Source organism: Mobula birostris, chromosome 6, assembly GCF_030028105.1.
Source record: "Mobula birostris isolate sMobBir1 chromosome 6, sMobBir1.hap1, whole genome shotgun sequence".
Taxonomy (NCBI): domain Eukaryota; kingdom Metazoa; phylum Chordata; class Chondrichthyes; order Myliobatiformes; family Myliobatidae; genus Mobula; species Mobula birostris.
This window is the reverse complement of record NC_092375.1, coordinates 120,602,318-120,619,013: the sequence shown is the minus strand read 5'-3', so window position 1 is coordinate 120,619,013 and position 16,696 is coordinate 120,602,318. Positions and strand designations below refer to the sequence as shown.

The 16,696-nt window shown below is 42.4% G+C and overlaps 1 protein-coding gene across 2 annotated transcripts in view; it reads right to left on the bottom strand.

The window, feature by feature from the left end:
* Positions 1-406: 406 nt before the first annotated feature.
* The window catches only part of LOC140199331 (sentrin-specific protease 2-like), an 86,044-nt gene continuing 69,754 nt past the window's right edge, over positions 407-16,696 (bottom strand). For both annotated transcript variants that reach the window (XM_072261187.1, XM_072261188.1), the window contains 5 exons: positions 14,359-14,562; positions 13,180-13,259; positions 7,347-7,431; positions 5,985-6,080; positions 407-1,028 (listed from right to left, as the gene is read on the bottom strand). In XM_072261187.1, coding sequence (XP_072117288.1) covers positions 966-1,028; positions 5,985-6,080; positions 7,347-7,431; positions 13,180-13,259; positions 14,359-14,562 — 528 coding nt within the window. In that variant the 3' untranslated portion in view covers positions 407-965. The remainder of the gene's footprint in view (positions 1,029-5,984; positions 6,081-7,346; positions 7,432-13,179; positions 13,260-14,358; positions 14,563-16,696) is intronic.

The window sequence follows — 16,696 nt, the reverse complement described above, 5'->3', positions numbered from 1 at the left end:
GGGATTGCGTGGGAACCTAGAATTCATTTGTCAGAGAAATACAAAAAACCCAGTATAAAAAGGTAGAAGAAAAATGCCACCTTCCAAATCACACACCTGTCCCACCAAAGGCAGGGCCTATGGTTTCTGCATTGGCCTTATCAACCACCTCAAATCTCATAGAAGCAAAGTGGAAGAAAATCTACCTCGATCCCTAGGGTCTGCTCAAATCACTGGCATCAAACATGAGATGGTGTCGAGAGGGGGAGGGAACTAGATTAAATTACACTCAAAGTGCCATTGCAGTTCATTGCCGATGAAGGACAGAGAAGGTGTGGAGTGAGTATGAATACGAATAGCAGAGTTTGGATGAGCTTGTGTACACATACACACACAACAGTACAAAATCAACACAACTGAAGGATAATACAAGGTCAGAATTTAACTTTATTAAATACAGTTATAAATCTCAGTTTCAACACAACACAATGGAACTGTATCCAAAGGATTTACAAGTCTATAGGATTCCACAGTTGTAGCATCAGAAGGAATATACCACAGCAACACTGTTGCTTCAGGTGTGGCAAAAAAAGGAAGATTCCTTCGCTGACTGCATTAACATCTTGCATCACAACCTACACATACTGTTTTGTAAGGGCAGGAGAAGTCCTTATAACATTCTTCTTATTGCTGTTGGGTGAATTAGAGGGGCAGGAGTTTTCTACCACACATTTGCCCAGAAGTCAGTAATCACACCAGGTTCAGCTTTTTGAACAATAAGAGCTGAGCTGAATGTCTAGTTCATACTTACTTTTGCTATCTCCACATCCTGAAATTCTCAAAGCAGGAAAAGGGTAACACTACCATGGTGGTTACAGCCTCTCCAGGTTCCCAGAAGAGGCCAGTATTTGGCTTATTTCAGCCATGCAGAGCCAGCAGAGGGAACACAGAATATTACTTCTTTATGCCTGTCAGCTCCCTAAGAGTCACAATAGCTTTTTGTGGAGGATCTCCCAAACCATTTTCATCCTGAAGTAGGGAATATCATGCTGGAAGAAGTAGAAAAAAAAACTCCAAAGTAAATGATTTAACAATTTGAAATCACAAGCATGATCTGCAGATGCTAGCAATCCAAAGCAACGCATAAATTGCTGGAGGAATTCAGCAGGCCAGGCAGCATCTATGGAAAAGAGTAAGTAGTTCACTGGTGAAGGGTCTCGGCTCAAAATGTTGACTGTTCCCTCTCTTCCATAGACGTTGCCTGGCCTGCTGAGTTCCTCCAGCAATTTGTGTGTGTTGCTAACAATTAGAAATAATACCCAACAATGAGTAAGCTTCAGCAGACTTACTTAGCAGATTTTGAAAAATACTAATACCTAAAAATCATTATTAACTCACTACACGTTAAAGCTCTGTAGTAAATTTATTTCAGAATCTCGGTGCTCCTCCCTGTGAAGAGTGAGCAGCTATTCTCTTTATACCTCCCTCCTCCACTGGCACATTCCAATAACTGGCCCCTCAGAGGCAGATGCAGGACACACACAGCGGGAGTAGTTAATACAAAGTGCAGATTAATTAAGCATTTACTATCCCCAGCTACTCTACAATTCAATGTTACACACTGATGGATCCAAATCTATTACAACTGTACCTATACAGTGACAACCTGAACCTAGCAGCACAAAACTGCAGTACTATCTAATGACAGAATTACACCCTCCATGAATGCCAAGTTTTTTTTCCCCTGCAGAAACAATGCAAGGATAAATCCAGAATAGCAAGACTAAAGAATTCTCACAACTTAGATTAATAAAGGAATGCAACACACATACTTTTAACTAATTGAGGTATTCTAAATGAGATTCACAAAGGTATTTCTTGGGGTAAGACGATTGTCCTATCATGAATACCTGAAGCATTTGATTTGGAGTTCAGAAGAATGAGGTGGATGGTGGAGATCTTATTGAAACATAGAGGAGCCTAAAGAGCAAGATGTGGTATCTATGGAGATATTTCCCTTTTCTGGGTGTACCTTGAACTTGGGGGCAGAGTTACAGCAGAAAATCATTGGAAACTGAGGTGCACATGAATTTCTTAAGAGCACTGAATCTCTGCATTCTCTGCTTGGGCTTTACAAATACACTTCTGCTTAAAATTGTTTTTTGATATTGCCTTTGACATTTTGCCTTATCAAAAACACTCATGTCACATGTAACACACTTGGCTGAGATGTAGAAGTTTACTAATATAGCTTATCCCAGATGCACAAGGCCATGCTTTTCTTTTGCACAACAGTAACAGCAGAGGAAGGCATTTGGGGGTACTGGGAGAAGGGTAGAATTTAGTAATGGTTCTAATATAGAGTTATGATCAGTCTGAAAGAACAAATTGCTTGTTCTTGTTTCTAATTTGTACACCTGCCACATTAGGACTTCTTCAATTAGTCTAGCTATATGCATTGGACTACTGGTTTTTTTCTATTGTTCTTCTGCTAAGAATCAAGATTGGTGATCCTTCCTTCCAACCAATGCTTCTATCTTTTTGATAGGAGTTACGCATCTTTTCTAATGGCTATAGGGTGTTAAGCAGAGAAGTTGAGAGAAAAAATTCAGTTAAGCAAGAGCAGTTAATATTTGGAAAGAAAGAGTGATAGGACGGATTCTTTAGTCATTTTCAAAGATGGGTAGCTATACAACTGAAAATAAAAAATTGAGGGACTTGGAGAAAGAGCTAAGGAATAGGACTGTTGCTCAAAGGAGCCTATTTAGTCCTAATGTACTTAATAGCCTATTTTTGTGATGTCAGGGTACACTGCAGGTACAGATCTTAGATGAAAAGCTGCTTTATTTGCTGGCTTCCTTAACAGAGTCATAGAGCATAGGAACAGGCCCTTTGGCCCATCTAGTCCATGCCGAAGTCTTTAAACCGCCGACTCCCATCGACCTGCCCTCCATACCTCTACTATCCATGTACCTATCCAAACTTCTCTTAAATGTTGAAATCAAGCTCGCATGCACCACTTGTGCTAGCAGCTCATTCCAAACTCTCAGGACCCTGAGTGAAAAAGTTTCCCCTCAAGTTCCCCTTAAACTTCTCATTTTTCACCCTTAACACATGTCCTCGGGTTATAGTCCCACCCAACTTCAGTGGAAAATCTCTGCTTGTATTTACTCTATCCACACCCCTCATAATTTTGTATACCTCTATTGAATCTTCTCTCAATCTTCTACGTTCTAAGGAATACAGTCCTAACCTATTCAACCTTTCCTTATAACTCAGGTCCTCCAGACCCGGCAACATCCTTGTAAATTTTCACTGCACTCTTTTAACCTTGTTTACATCTTTCCAGTGGGTAGGTGACCAAAACTGCACAGAATACTCCAAGTCAGATCTCACCAACATCTACAACTCCAGCTTAACATCCCATCTCTCGTACTCAATACATTGATTTATGAAGGCCAATGTGCCAAAAGCTTTCTTTACAACTCTATCCACCACTTTCTACAAATTATGGACCTGTATTCCCAGATCCCTTTGTTCTACCACACTCCTCAATGCCCTACCGTTCATTTCGTTGGTCCTACTGAAGTGCAAAACCTCACACTTGTCAGCATTAAATTCTATCTGCAATTTTTCGAGCCGATGCAGATCCCTCTGCAAGTCATGATAGCCTTCTTCACTGTCCACTACACCCCCAATCTTGGTGTCATCCACAAATCTGCTGATCCAGTTTACCACATTATCATTCAGATCATTGATAGAGATGACAAACAAAAAAGCATTGATCTCTGTGGGACACCACTAGTCATGGGCCTCCAGTCAGAGAGGCAACCATCTACTACCACTCTCTGGTTTCTCCCACAAAGTCACTAATGCAATTGACCACCTCATGCAGAATGCTGAGTGACTGAACCTTCTTGATGAGCTTCCCATATGGGACCTTGTCAAATGCCTTACTAAAGTCCATGTAGACAACATCCACTGCCTTGCCTTCATCCACTTTCCTGGCAACTTCCTCAAAAAACACTAAGATTGGCTAGACATGACCTACCATGCACAAAGCCACGCTCTCCTGTTGCTAAGGATGATTTAAATATCTCTGCTTGGGCCCCTGCAGTTTCTGCACTTGCCTCATGTAGGAACACCTTATCAGGCCCTGGGGATTTATCCACACTGATCAGCCTCAGGGTAGTAAACACCTCCCCCTATGTAATCAGTGCAGGGTCCATGAAGTTGATGCTGCTGTGCCTCACTTCTGAAGTCTGTGTGCCTGTCTCCTGAGTAAATACAGATGCAAAGAATTCACTTACGATCTCCCCCATCTGGTTTTGGCTCCACACATGGATACCATTCTGGTCTTTCAGAGGGTCAATTTTGTCCCTTGTAATACTTTTACTCTTGATATATCTGTAGAATCCCTTAGGATTCTCCTTCACCTTATCTGCTAGAACAACTTCATGCGGTCTTTTAGCCTTCCTGATTTCTTTCTCAAGTGTTCTCTTGCAGCTCTTGTATTTCATAAGCACCTCATTTGTTCCCACTTGCCTGTACCTGCTATGCACTTCCTTTTTTCTCTTAACCAGTGCCTCAAAACTCTTGAAAACCATGGTTCCACTAAACTTGTTATCTTTACCTTTTATTCTGACAGGCATATACAAGCTTTGTACTTTGAAAATTTGGTTATTGAAGGCCTCCCACTTACCAAGTACACCTTTGCCGAAAACAGCCTGTCCCAAATCCACACTTGCCAGATCACTTCTGATATCATCAAAACTGGCCTTTCTCCAATTTAGAATCTCAATCTGTGGACTAGAACTGTCTTTTTCCATATTTACGTTGAAACTAATGGCATTGTTGTCACTGGATGCAAAACGTTCCCCCCACACAAACTTCTGTCACCTGCCCTGTCTCATTTCCTAATACAAATCCAATATTGTACACTATCTCATTGGGACCTCTATATACTGATGAAGGAAAGTTTCCTGAACACATCTGACAAACTCAAGTCCTTTTATAGTATGGGATTCCCAGTCAACATGTGGAAAGTTAAAATCACCTACTAAAACAACGTTATGTTTCTTGCAACAGTCTGCAATCTCTTTACAGATTTGTGCCTCTAAACCCCGCAGACTGTTGGGTGGTCTGTAATATAGCCCCATTAATGTGGTCATACCTTTCTTATTACTCAGTTCCACCCAATACACCTCACTAGTCGAGTTCTCCAGCCTGTCCTGATGGAGCACTGTCATGACATTTTCCTTGACCAGTAACACCACCCCTCCTCCTTTAATCCCTCTTGCTCTGTCACATCTAAAACAATGGAACCCTAGAATATTAAGCTGTCAGTCCTGCCTCACCTGCAACCATGTCTCACTAATGGCTGCAATGTCATTATGCCAAGTGTTGATCCTTGCCCTGAGCTCATCTGCCTTTCCTACGATACTTCTTGCATTGAAATATACACAGCTCAGGACACTAGTCGCACCATGCTCAACCTTTTGATTCCTGACTTTGTCTCAGATCTTTCCAACATCTGTCTCCACAACTATTCTGGCACTCTGGTTCCCATTCCCCTGCAACTCTAGATTAAACCCCACCGTGCAGCATGAACTTCTCACTAGGATATTAGTCTCCCTTCAGTCCAGCTGCAAACCGTCCCTCCTGTACAGGTCTCACCTTCCCTGGAAAAGAGCCCAATGATCCAAAAATCTTAATTTTTGACATTTTTCAAAGAATATAGCCTAGTACCTACTGGAATCAAAAGGACTTTATCATTCTCATTGAGTAAGACCACAGTACAGCTGGTGTAGTAAGTAGAAGAGTCATCTCCTTGGAATAACGTGGATTAGGTTACTAGAGTTTGTTATTGTGAATGGAAGGGGACCTATGATGTTCTATCATTATCTGACTTGAACACTAATACCAAGTCAGAACTACTCTCTGATCCCCAACATCTGAGCCTTAATAAGCAGAAAATGTGATGTTTTAAAATAGTAATTTCTTACCTGGGTAAAGGTAATCTGTTCATCTCTTGCAATGTAATCAGCATATTTACAGACGAATACCCCACAGTCACTTCCATTCAGCTGCTGTGGAACCTCCTGTTAGTTAAGCAGGACATGTTAGTAAAGAAGGAAGCCAAAACCGAACTGCTTCTATTAAAAGTGATCAGAAAGGGCATTTCCTTTATTTTTTGCAAAGTTTAGTTGGCTCATTTTGCATTTTGTGGAAACTCAAATTTTCCTCACTTCAGAGGAATTACATTTCACAAGTAATTAAACAAAATTGATTACCTTTATTTGTCTTATGTAAATCAACACATCAAAACACACAGCAAAGTGAGTCATGAGTCATTGCTGGGGCAGCCCGCAATTGTCACCATGCTTCCAGTAGCAACAAAGCATACCCACAACTCACTAACTCTAACGCTCGTGTCTTTGGAATGTGGGAGGAAACCCACGCAGTCACAGGGAGGCCATACAAACTCCTTACAGAGAGCGGCAGAATTGAACCCTGATCTTACAGCCGTCACTGTAAGTAATTGTGCTAATTGCTATGTTACTGTGCCACTCAATTTGCAACTGTTTTGTTTGCTACTCAACTCAAAGTAAATTTTATTATCGAAGTACATTTATGTCACTGTAAACAACCCTGAGATTCAGTTGCCTCCAACTTTTAACCTTTTAAAATATCTGGGCTGCTTTAATTCTGGTTTTCTAATCATTGTCATTGTCAAGTGGCATGGTTACTGAAGATGCCTCAAAGCTCCAGAGACCAAAGTCCAAACCTGACCTTGGGTGCTGTCTTTGTGAAGTCTGGATGTTCACCTTATGACCACATAGGTTTCCAACAGATGGTCTGCCACCTTCCCACATGCCAAAGACATGCAAGTTGATAGTTAACTGGCTTTTGTAAATGGATCCTATCATAAGAAGCTGGCAAGAGGAAGTATGTGGGATGGGACAGGGGTGGGGTGGAGTTGATGGGAGATACGATGGGTGGAAGAACGAGCTTCCATCCTGTATGACCCTATGAGTTTATGCAGCTGAGCTAAAAACTTCCAAGGCTCCGAGCCCTGGAATTATTTTTCCAAACTTCCCCATCTTTGTTCCTTCTATTAAAATGCTCATTAAAACCTTTTAGTCAATCTGTCTTAACAATTCTGATATAGTTGTATCAAATTAAGTATGTCCAAAGAATGTGTTCCTAAAATCCAGGTTTAGTGCCCACACCGATCACATCACACAGACAGGCAATCAAGTATTGGTCTGGAGCATCCAAAGACTAATTTTTACTTTCCCAAAAGTGACCCCATCTTCTGTCAGTCTAGTATGAAATACATAACAGTAAACGTTGCTGGTAATTACATGAGATCTCATGCTGCGGAGGACCCACTCAGAGGAATCCAATTGATGGCCTTTTTTGTTCCTGCTTTCTTCCTGCAAGTATTGTCTAAAATCAAATGAGTGAAAAACAGTGAAGGTATTTATTAATTTATAACACTGCACAAACAGAAAAGGACACAAGAACATCACTGTATGGTTTTTAATACCTGTGCTGTAATAAAATAGTTAGAGCAATCACAAGTGAAGAAGCAGCAGCCTCCAAGTCTACTCCTGTTCCAAGAAGATGCATTTCTTTTTCCTTTTACTGATCTCACCCACCTTTTGTTCTACCAGTCACCTTCTCATTCTCAATTTAGTCGATTTGAGTGGAATGTAACAACAGTGCAGGGCAGGGAACACCCAGATTCAATAGCTAGTCTGAGCAGAATCAACTTGAGGTACAATTAATCATGGGTCAGAGTTCTAATTCCTAGTTTCCAATAGTCAGTTTTTATTATCCTAATCAAAAAATGGTGGAAGGACATGTTGTGATGAGGATTTTGTAACAGCCACATGACGTAGAATGGTTGAGTGACTGAGCAATACCTGGGCAACAGAGTTGAAGCCATGCTCTTTGGTAGGAGGAATCAAAAGGCAGATTATTATCTAAAAGGAAAGAGAATGCAAATGAATGAAGAATCTAGGTGTCCTTGTGCATGAATCACAAAAGGTTAACAGGCAGGTTGAGCAAGGTATGAAGAAAGCAAATCACATATTGGCCTTTATTGCAAAGGTGTTGTAGCTTAGAAGTAGGTAAGGTTTGTTTTTTTACAATGTGAGGCCACACCCATATTGTTTGTGCAGTTTTGTTCTCCTTCTTCAAGAATGGATTTAATTAGCTTTGGAGGTAGTCCAAAAGAATTCAGCCTACTCATTCCTGGGATAAGAGGATGGTTTTATGATGAGAAATTAAATAGGTTTGGTCCATATTCACAGGAATTTAAAATGATTACGAGTGACCTTATTCAGATATACAAAATTGTACGGAGGCAATGAGAGGGTAGAGGTTGAGACACAGGAGACCGTAGGTATTGGAACCTGGACAACACACAAATTGCTGGAAGAACCCAGTATCAGGAAGTGACTATAGAGGAAAATGCAGAGCTGATGTATTGGGTTCAGACTCAATCCAAAACTTTGACTGTCCATTTCCCTCTGCAGATGCTGCCTGACCCACTGAGTGCCACAAGCATTCTGTTGCTAGTTAGACAATGAGGCTGAAGTCAGCATGGTTTCATTAAGACAAAATATTGCCTGACAAATGTGCTGGAATTCTTAGAGAAAGTAACATGCAATATTGACGAAGGAAAGGATGCTGCTTACTTGAATATTTAGAAGGCTTTTGACAAGCTGCCACATATGAGGCTGCTGAACAAGACAAGAACTTATGCTATTGCAGCACAGATAGAAGATTGACTGGCAGTAGGCAAAGGGTGGGAATAAGGAGGGCTTTTGTTGTGTTGGCTGCAGTGACTAGTGGTATTCAGCAGGGTCAGTGTTGGGTCTGCTACTTTTCACTATATATGTTAATGATCTGGATGACAGAATTGATGGCCTTGTGGCCAAGTTTGTGGATGATATTAAGATGGGTGGAGAGGCAGGTAGTGCCAAGAAAGCAGAAAGTTTGCAGAGGAGTATTGTGTTCAGTTCTGGTCACCGAATTATAGAAAAGATGTCAATAAAATTGAGAGAGTACAGAGAGGGGACTTGATAGAGGTGTTTAAAATTATGAGGGGGATTGATAAAGTTGACGTGGATAGGCTTTTTCCATTGAGAGTGGGGGACTGTGAACAGTTTTGGTCCCCATGTGTAAGGAAGAATGTGCTGGTATTTGAGAGGGTACAGAAGAGGCTTTCCAAAGCTATTTTGGAAATGGAAGGTTTAACATATGAGGAATGTTTGATGGTTCTGGTCATGTACTTGCTGAAGTTTAGAAGAATGAGGGAAGATTTCATTGACATCTACTGAATATTGAAAGGCCTAGACAGAGTAGATGTGGAGAGCATGTTTCCATTAGAATCATAGAAAAGTACTGCACAGAAACAGGCCCTTCGGCCATCTAGCCCACGCTAAACCATTAAACTGCCTACTCCCATCAATCTGCACTAGAACCACAGCCCTCCATACCCCTGCCATTCATGTAGCTATCCAAACTTCTCCTAACGTTGAAATTGAGCTCACATGCACCACTTGTGCTGGCAGCTCGTTCCACACTCTCACCACCCTCTCAGTGAAGAAGTTTCCCCTCATGTTCCCCTTAAACATCTCTCCGTTCACTCTTAACCCATGACCCTAGTCGCAGCCCCACCCAACATCAGTGGAAAATGTCTGCTTGCACATATCCTATCTATAGCCCTCTATTTTGATTGCCTCTATTAAATCTCCCCTCAATCTTCTATACTTCAGGGAATAAAGTCTGAATCTATTCAGCTTTCCTTAAAACTCAGGCCCTTCAGTCCCGGCAGAACCAGAGAACACTACCTCAGAAAAGAGAGACGTCCATTTAGAACAGAGATGAGGCGGAATTACTTCAGCCAGAGGATGGTGAATCTGGCCAAGTCACTGGGTGTATTTAAGGTGGAAGCTGACTGGTTCTTGATTAGTAATGAAGTTATAAATTACGGGAAGAGACAGGAAGATGGGGCTGAGAGGGAAAGCAAATCAGCCAGGATTGAATGGCAGAGCAGACTCGATAAGCTGATTTGCCTAATTCTGCTCCTATGTCTACTTTTACTTCTACAGTTTCAAAACTGGTTATTTTAAGCTGACCTGTATGGGCATTTCTTCTTAAAGAGAACAGTGAATCTCTGGAATTCCCTATCTCAGAGAGTTGTAGAAGCCAAAGGTATTTAAAATGGAAGTAGAAAAGCTTTTGAAAAATTGACGGATTAATGGCCATAGGAATCAGGCACAGAGGGAAGAATTGAGGTTGGGATGAATCATCCATGATCATATTGAAGAGACGGCAGGTGGGTGACCAACTGCTCCTACTAACTTATGTTCATTCTTTTGTCTAGGCCCCATTTCTTGCAGCCACGATGTGTGGGCATAGGCTCTGATGCTACTTAGTTGAAGGCAACACCAATAACTGCAATTGGTCCTGACTATGTCCTTTCCAGGTTAAAAATACCCAATTTATGTACAGCCCCTACACTGTATATATAGATTTCTGATGAAAGAGTCTTGGCCAAAAATCTTGATTGTTTATCCCTCTCCATAGGTGTTACCTGTCGTGCTGAATTCCTCCAGCATTTTGTGTGCGTTGTTCAAGATTTCCAGCATCTGCATAATCTCTTGGGTTTAGAACTAGATTATAGATGTCAAAGATAGCTCTAAGGAGTTTTCAGAGATATGGAAAGGTGAGACTCTGAAACAAGAACAGTTTCTTAATAAAAGCAATAATAGCTGTGCTGGAAATCTGAAACAGAAACAAAAAGTGCTGGGAATACTTATTACTTTCTGTAGTCACTGTTTATACAATGACCTGTTTCTAGTCAAGATTGCACCAAGCTGCAGTCTCCATTGAAATAGTGGCTCAGACTGTTGTTCTTTAAGTTTGTAGTAATGGTTTTGGGGGCAGAAAGGGGAGTTAGGAGTCAGGTTAGGGTTTAGAAACAGGGATGAGAGGGAGTTAGAGTCAGATTAGGCTTAGTTGGATGTCAGGCCTCTGCTAGGCACTTGAAGTCCAGTGATGTAGATGGGTGATGAGGAACATCTGGAGTCCAGGCCCCAGCTCTGCATTTGAAGTCCAGCCATGCGGACAAAGGACATTCAGAGTCTGGGCCTCTGCTCTTTGCTCGAAGGCCAGCAATGTGGATGGGTTACGAAAGACATCCGTGAATGTCTGGCAGTCCCAGATTTGTGGGTCCCAGGATTGGATGTTCCTGCAAGCATGAGGCACAAGAACCAGTCAGTCGGTGAGCCTGGAGTTGAGTCTGAAGTTTGAGGTACCATTATCAGTTAGTCTGTGTGTCGATAGCTAGATCAAAGCACGAAAGATGATGAGATGTCTGGAAGACAAATCTTAAAGCCTGACGCCTGGAGACCGAAGGCCTGTCCTGGAGAATTGTCACTGTGTGTGGGTGGGTAAGAGGGAGGGAGGGTGGAAATGAGGAAAGGACTTGTGTTGCTGTTGTTGTTTTGTTGCTTGTGTGTTCTGCCAGGCATTGTAGGCACACTATGTTGGTGCTGGAACGTGTGTCCCCAGCACAGCCTTAGGTGTGTTGGTAACTCAAACAACGCACTTCACATGTACATGTGATAAATAAATCTGAATCTGAATGAACAAGCGAGTTGGAGACTGGCAGGATGAATTTGTCAACTGCTGCGGGGCTGCTGCAGGCATCTTCTGTTGTGGCTGCATTTCTCAGTTGCAAACAATTCAGAAGGACAGAACCCTCTTGCAACCTCACGAGGACCTGTATCTGTAACAGATGCTGCTGGGCAATCACCAGGAATCAGAACTCTGACTTACCAGCCTGCAGCTCAGAGTGCACCGAGACTAATCATACTTCAGGTTAACTCTGCACAGGCTGGATACTGAATCAGAGTTTCCCTGTTTTGTGCTGTTAGTTACATTCCACTTAAACCAACTGAGTTGACACTGTTGCTATCACTACATGAAATAGGCTTTGGGATCAAGAATCATTCAATGACCAAATAATGATTTTGTACTGGGAGCAAGATTTTGTGGACAAACTGAATAGCCCATCCATTTATTATTATCATGTGAATGCACCTCAGTTTTGGTATTGCTCTGCACTTATCAAGATCTACAAGCCTCTTATTAAAAGCTTGCCTTCATTGCTAGGGGCATAGAATACAAGAGTCAGGAAGTCACATTACAACTGTATAAAACTTGGTTAGGCCACATAGTTCTGGTTGCCCCAATATAAAGAGAATGTGGAGGCTTTGGAAATGCAGAGGAGGTTTACAAGATAATGCCTGGATTAGAGAGTATTAGCTATAAGGAGAGGTTGGACAAAGTTGGATTGTATTCTCTGAAGCACTGGAGGCTGAGGGATAATCTTATATATGTTTATAAAATTATGTGAGGTGCATATCCAGTAGACAGTCAGAATCCTTCTCTCCCAGGATAGAAATACCTACTGTTAGAGAAGTTAGTTTTAATGTGAGAGGGGGAAAAGTCTTGGAACTCACTGCCAGGGATGGTTAACGGAAGTAGATTTAATAGTGGTGTTCAAGAGAGTTTTAGGTATGCACTTGGATAAGCAGGGAAGGAGAGATAGGGACCATGTGCAAACTGGAGAGATTAGTTTAATCTGGCATCATGCACAGGCACAGATATCATGGGCTAAAGGGTATTGGCTGGTGTGAAACCAGTCTGTGCAGGGGTGGTGTAAAACTGTGAGGGGTCTGATGCCAAGAACTGTAGCCTCAATGTGCACAGGGCAAGGGGAGGTGGAAGCTGGCCCAGAAGGACTCAGATGTTCAGGTGACAGGACGGGTTGGGGGGGGGGGTGGAGTATGTTGTAATAATCACACTTAGAGGTGGCTAAGGTGAGGGTTTCTGCAGTGAAGCAGCCAAGTCGGAAAAAGGTTCAACAATATTTGAAGTGCAAGAGGAAGGGTCAATCAATTATAGTCTGTACCGGACCGTTCTATGTTCTATTTTCTACCGGGATTCCTTTTCTCAGAACCTAAACTATTTCAGTACCGTTCATTTATTCCCAACCATCATTTGCATATTTTTATTTACAGCATAACTTCCTAGATGTATTTCAACATGCTCTCCAGAACCTGAAATCTGATTTGACTGAAGGAAATAGAACAAAATGTTCATGGGGATACTTACAACAGTGTCCAGCACACATTGTCATTCCACTGACCCATGGAATCAAGGTGAAGGATTATCTTTTTCCTTAAATCTGCAACCTGTTTAATAAACATTTCTGATTTTAACTTTACACTATATTTCATATTACCAACTCAGTGCTCCAGCTTTCAGTCACCAAGATCAAAAACACATCCTGCCTCAATTACCTGGCCAATTTTTCTGACTTTAGGTGAAGGTGTACAGTGGTAAAATGGATTATGATGCCTAAAATTTGTACAGCTTCCTGTTCGTATCCATATATTTTCCTGCAAGTATAATTTACATTGTACCCTATTCCCCATGTATCGAAAAAAATGATCTGAACAAAATCTTGCACATTAAAAAATGTACCCTTGTTCCATGGCATAGTTTAGTCATAAAAACAATATCCACATGCAATACAAGAAGAAATAATCTGTTCGGTGAGATATTTTTATCATCTTACTGTCGTGGTCCAAGGCAAATGCCATATTATTATGTGAAAAGAATTTGCTTGATCTAAGTGGCAGACCACAACGTACATTTTAGCTTTACAAATCAGAGTTAAAAGGGAGAGCCATTTCTCCCTTCTTTTCCCACCATCCAAGGAAACAGTGATTCTTATGCACTTCTTGCAATTCAGTGTACTGTACATACTGCTCACAAAATGGTCTCATCTACATTGATCTCTTTGTTGAACAGCCCAATTCAGTCTGCAAGGGTGACCCTGAGTTTCCTGTGGCCTGACACCTTAATACCCTAGTCCAACACTTTTTAAAGACATTTGGACAGATACATGGAAAGATTTAGAAGGTTATTAGACGAATGCTGGCAGATGGACTCACTTGGATGGGACATCTTAGTCAACATAGACCAGTTGGGCTGAGGATTTGTTTTCCTGCTGTATAACACTATGAATCCATCAGCTCCTTTGGAAACATGTTCCAGATAGTTACCATCCCTTGTGTGAAAAAAGATCCTTTTAATTTCTCCAATCTCCCCTTAAACCTGTGGCCTCTAGTTTTCGGTTCTCTGTCCTGGGAGTATCCACTCTATCTATCATGCCCCTTATTTATAATCATTTGAAAAGTTACCCCCCCGCCCAATCTCCTAATATTTCAGAGATTCTCATGCAGATGAGCCTGCACTGAAACATTACTGAAGGAAATGCTTGCTTACCGTCAAACACCAATGTGCTCCTAAATGTACTGGTACCAATATAAGGTCCTTTTCAAATAAATCCACTCCTTTTGTCCATTGCTTTACAGTCTGGTAGCCTCCAGTGTGCAGTTTCAGATAGAAAAACGTATTAAATGCATAAACTCCAGGAAAATAAGCTTCTTTACTTCTTTCCATAATTAAACACATGTAGAAGTTAATCACCTGCAAAACATCAACAGAAGATGGTTCATAATCTCATCTGTCACCTGCTATGGAAACACCAATGCTCAGGAACAGAAAAGTGATGGATAGAGGCCAGTCCATCACAGGCAAAACCCTTCGCACCATTGACTGTATTTAAAAGGAACATTGCCACAAGGAAGCAACATCTATCATCAAAGATCTCCAACATCCAGACATGCCCTCTTCTTGCAACGACCAGTCATGAAGTACAAGATTCTCCACTACCAGGTTCAGGAACAGTAGTTCCTGAAACAGTTCAGTGTTGACGTGAGTGAAGTTATCCATGCTAACTCCACAGCCTATATTTACTTTTTTATTTGCATGATTTGTCTTCTTTTGCACATTGGTCTTTGTTACATGTGATTTTTCATAAATTCTATTGTATTTCTTTAATTTCCTTTAAATACCTGCAAGAAAATTAATCTCAATGTAATATATAATGATATACATGTGTAGACCCCCGGCCACCCTCAGGGTCGCTCTCCCGACTTCTCCCCCAAAACCCCGCACATACAGTATCTTCAAATAAAACATAATAACTATCCCAATTAGTTAATAAAACATTTCTTATCACACTCTAAACCAAAACAAGCTGCTAGCGCAAACTTTCTCAGTGTTTAACACAACAAAGCCGCATTCCCCAAACTAACATAACAAAGAAGCCATTTTAATTAGCCTCCACAGTAACATAAAAGTTGAAACCCCCTTACACTCTTCCCCCACCAAATAAAGTCATGCCCTCATGACTTCTAAATAACTCGCCAACCAGTCCAGCAGACACACAACACACACATACACAGATACACACAGTGACAGTGCTCCCCAAACAATGGACCTTATTCCTCATTCCCCCGATCGGTAGCTGCTGTTTAATATTACCGTCCCATGGGCGCTACATAGGCCAACCTATCTGGGAGCTTCTTAACCCTCCTAGACCTTCGTACCCCCTCACCTAAACCCAAAAGGCTCAGACACTACTAGGGATACCTCGGGCCTGCTTGCCAACTCCTCTCTCACTTACGCCACCACTACAGCTAGGAGCCCCCTGTCCCGTGTCCGGGGCCCCACCTCTCCTCCTTCCCGATCCTGCCACAACTCAGATTGACGACCTGGGTTTCCATCCCCTGGTCCACCACCATCTGTCCCAACACCAGGAAGTTCAACTGGTATGTCGGGACATTTTTCTCACATTGCACCAAAGTCCTCCGGCCAAAAACTCCTCCACATTTGGCACTTCGCTTCTGTCGCCCGGGCTCAGCCACTCGCCTCGCTTTGTGGTCCCCCCAGGTGAATCCAAGCTCTAGGCGGTCATCCACATACATCAAAACTCCACACACCTTCACTTCCCCTATGGTCTTCCTCATGCCCTGCGGGAAGGATGCAGGGGCTCCGGATATGCCCTTGGGCATCTTTTCGGCTCGGAAGAATCCTAGGGAACTAATAACGACCGTCTTCGGCTCAACAGCCGCACTCCTCAGGATCTGGCAACATCCACCCCTCAGATGCAGCACATTAAGCCACGTCGCATAATCCGCACACACGCTGCCTTCATCTTCCACGCCGCTAGGGTCCAGTTGCCGCAACCTCTCTCTCACTGAGGTGTCTTCAGCAGTCAACTCCCCTCCCTCGTGGTAGTTCGGAGCATCTATGAAGAGGGTCTCACACTCAGCTACTTTCCCCAGGCCGTACCACCGCTGGGTCTCGCTTAAATTGGGTACTGGCTCAAGGCTGCTACACACGTCCTCAGAAGCAACTCGACACGCTGGGTGCCCAGAAAATGCCTCCATGAACCAATCATCGTCTTCTGGATAACTACTGCCACCTAGTACCCAAAGTCTCCGGTGCCCTTGCGGTTGTCAAGGGTAAATGCTTCAGACACTGGTTGTAAAACGAACTGTACAACAACTTGACCTGTGCCCCGGGGTCGAGGATAGCTTTAGCATCGCTTCCCTCTATCCATAGCGACACCCTGGGGCGTGGTCCCTCTAAGCCTTCAGGAATAGGGTCTTTTCCTTTTGGAAGTTCATCGGTACATTGCTGGGAACGTGCTTCCCCAGAGACCCCAAGCCGTTCCCCCACTGGGCCTCCACTAAGTTTCCCGACACCTCTCTAA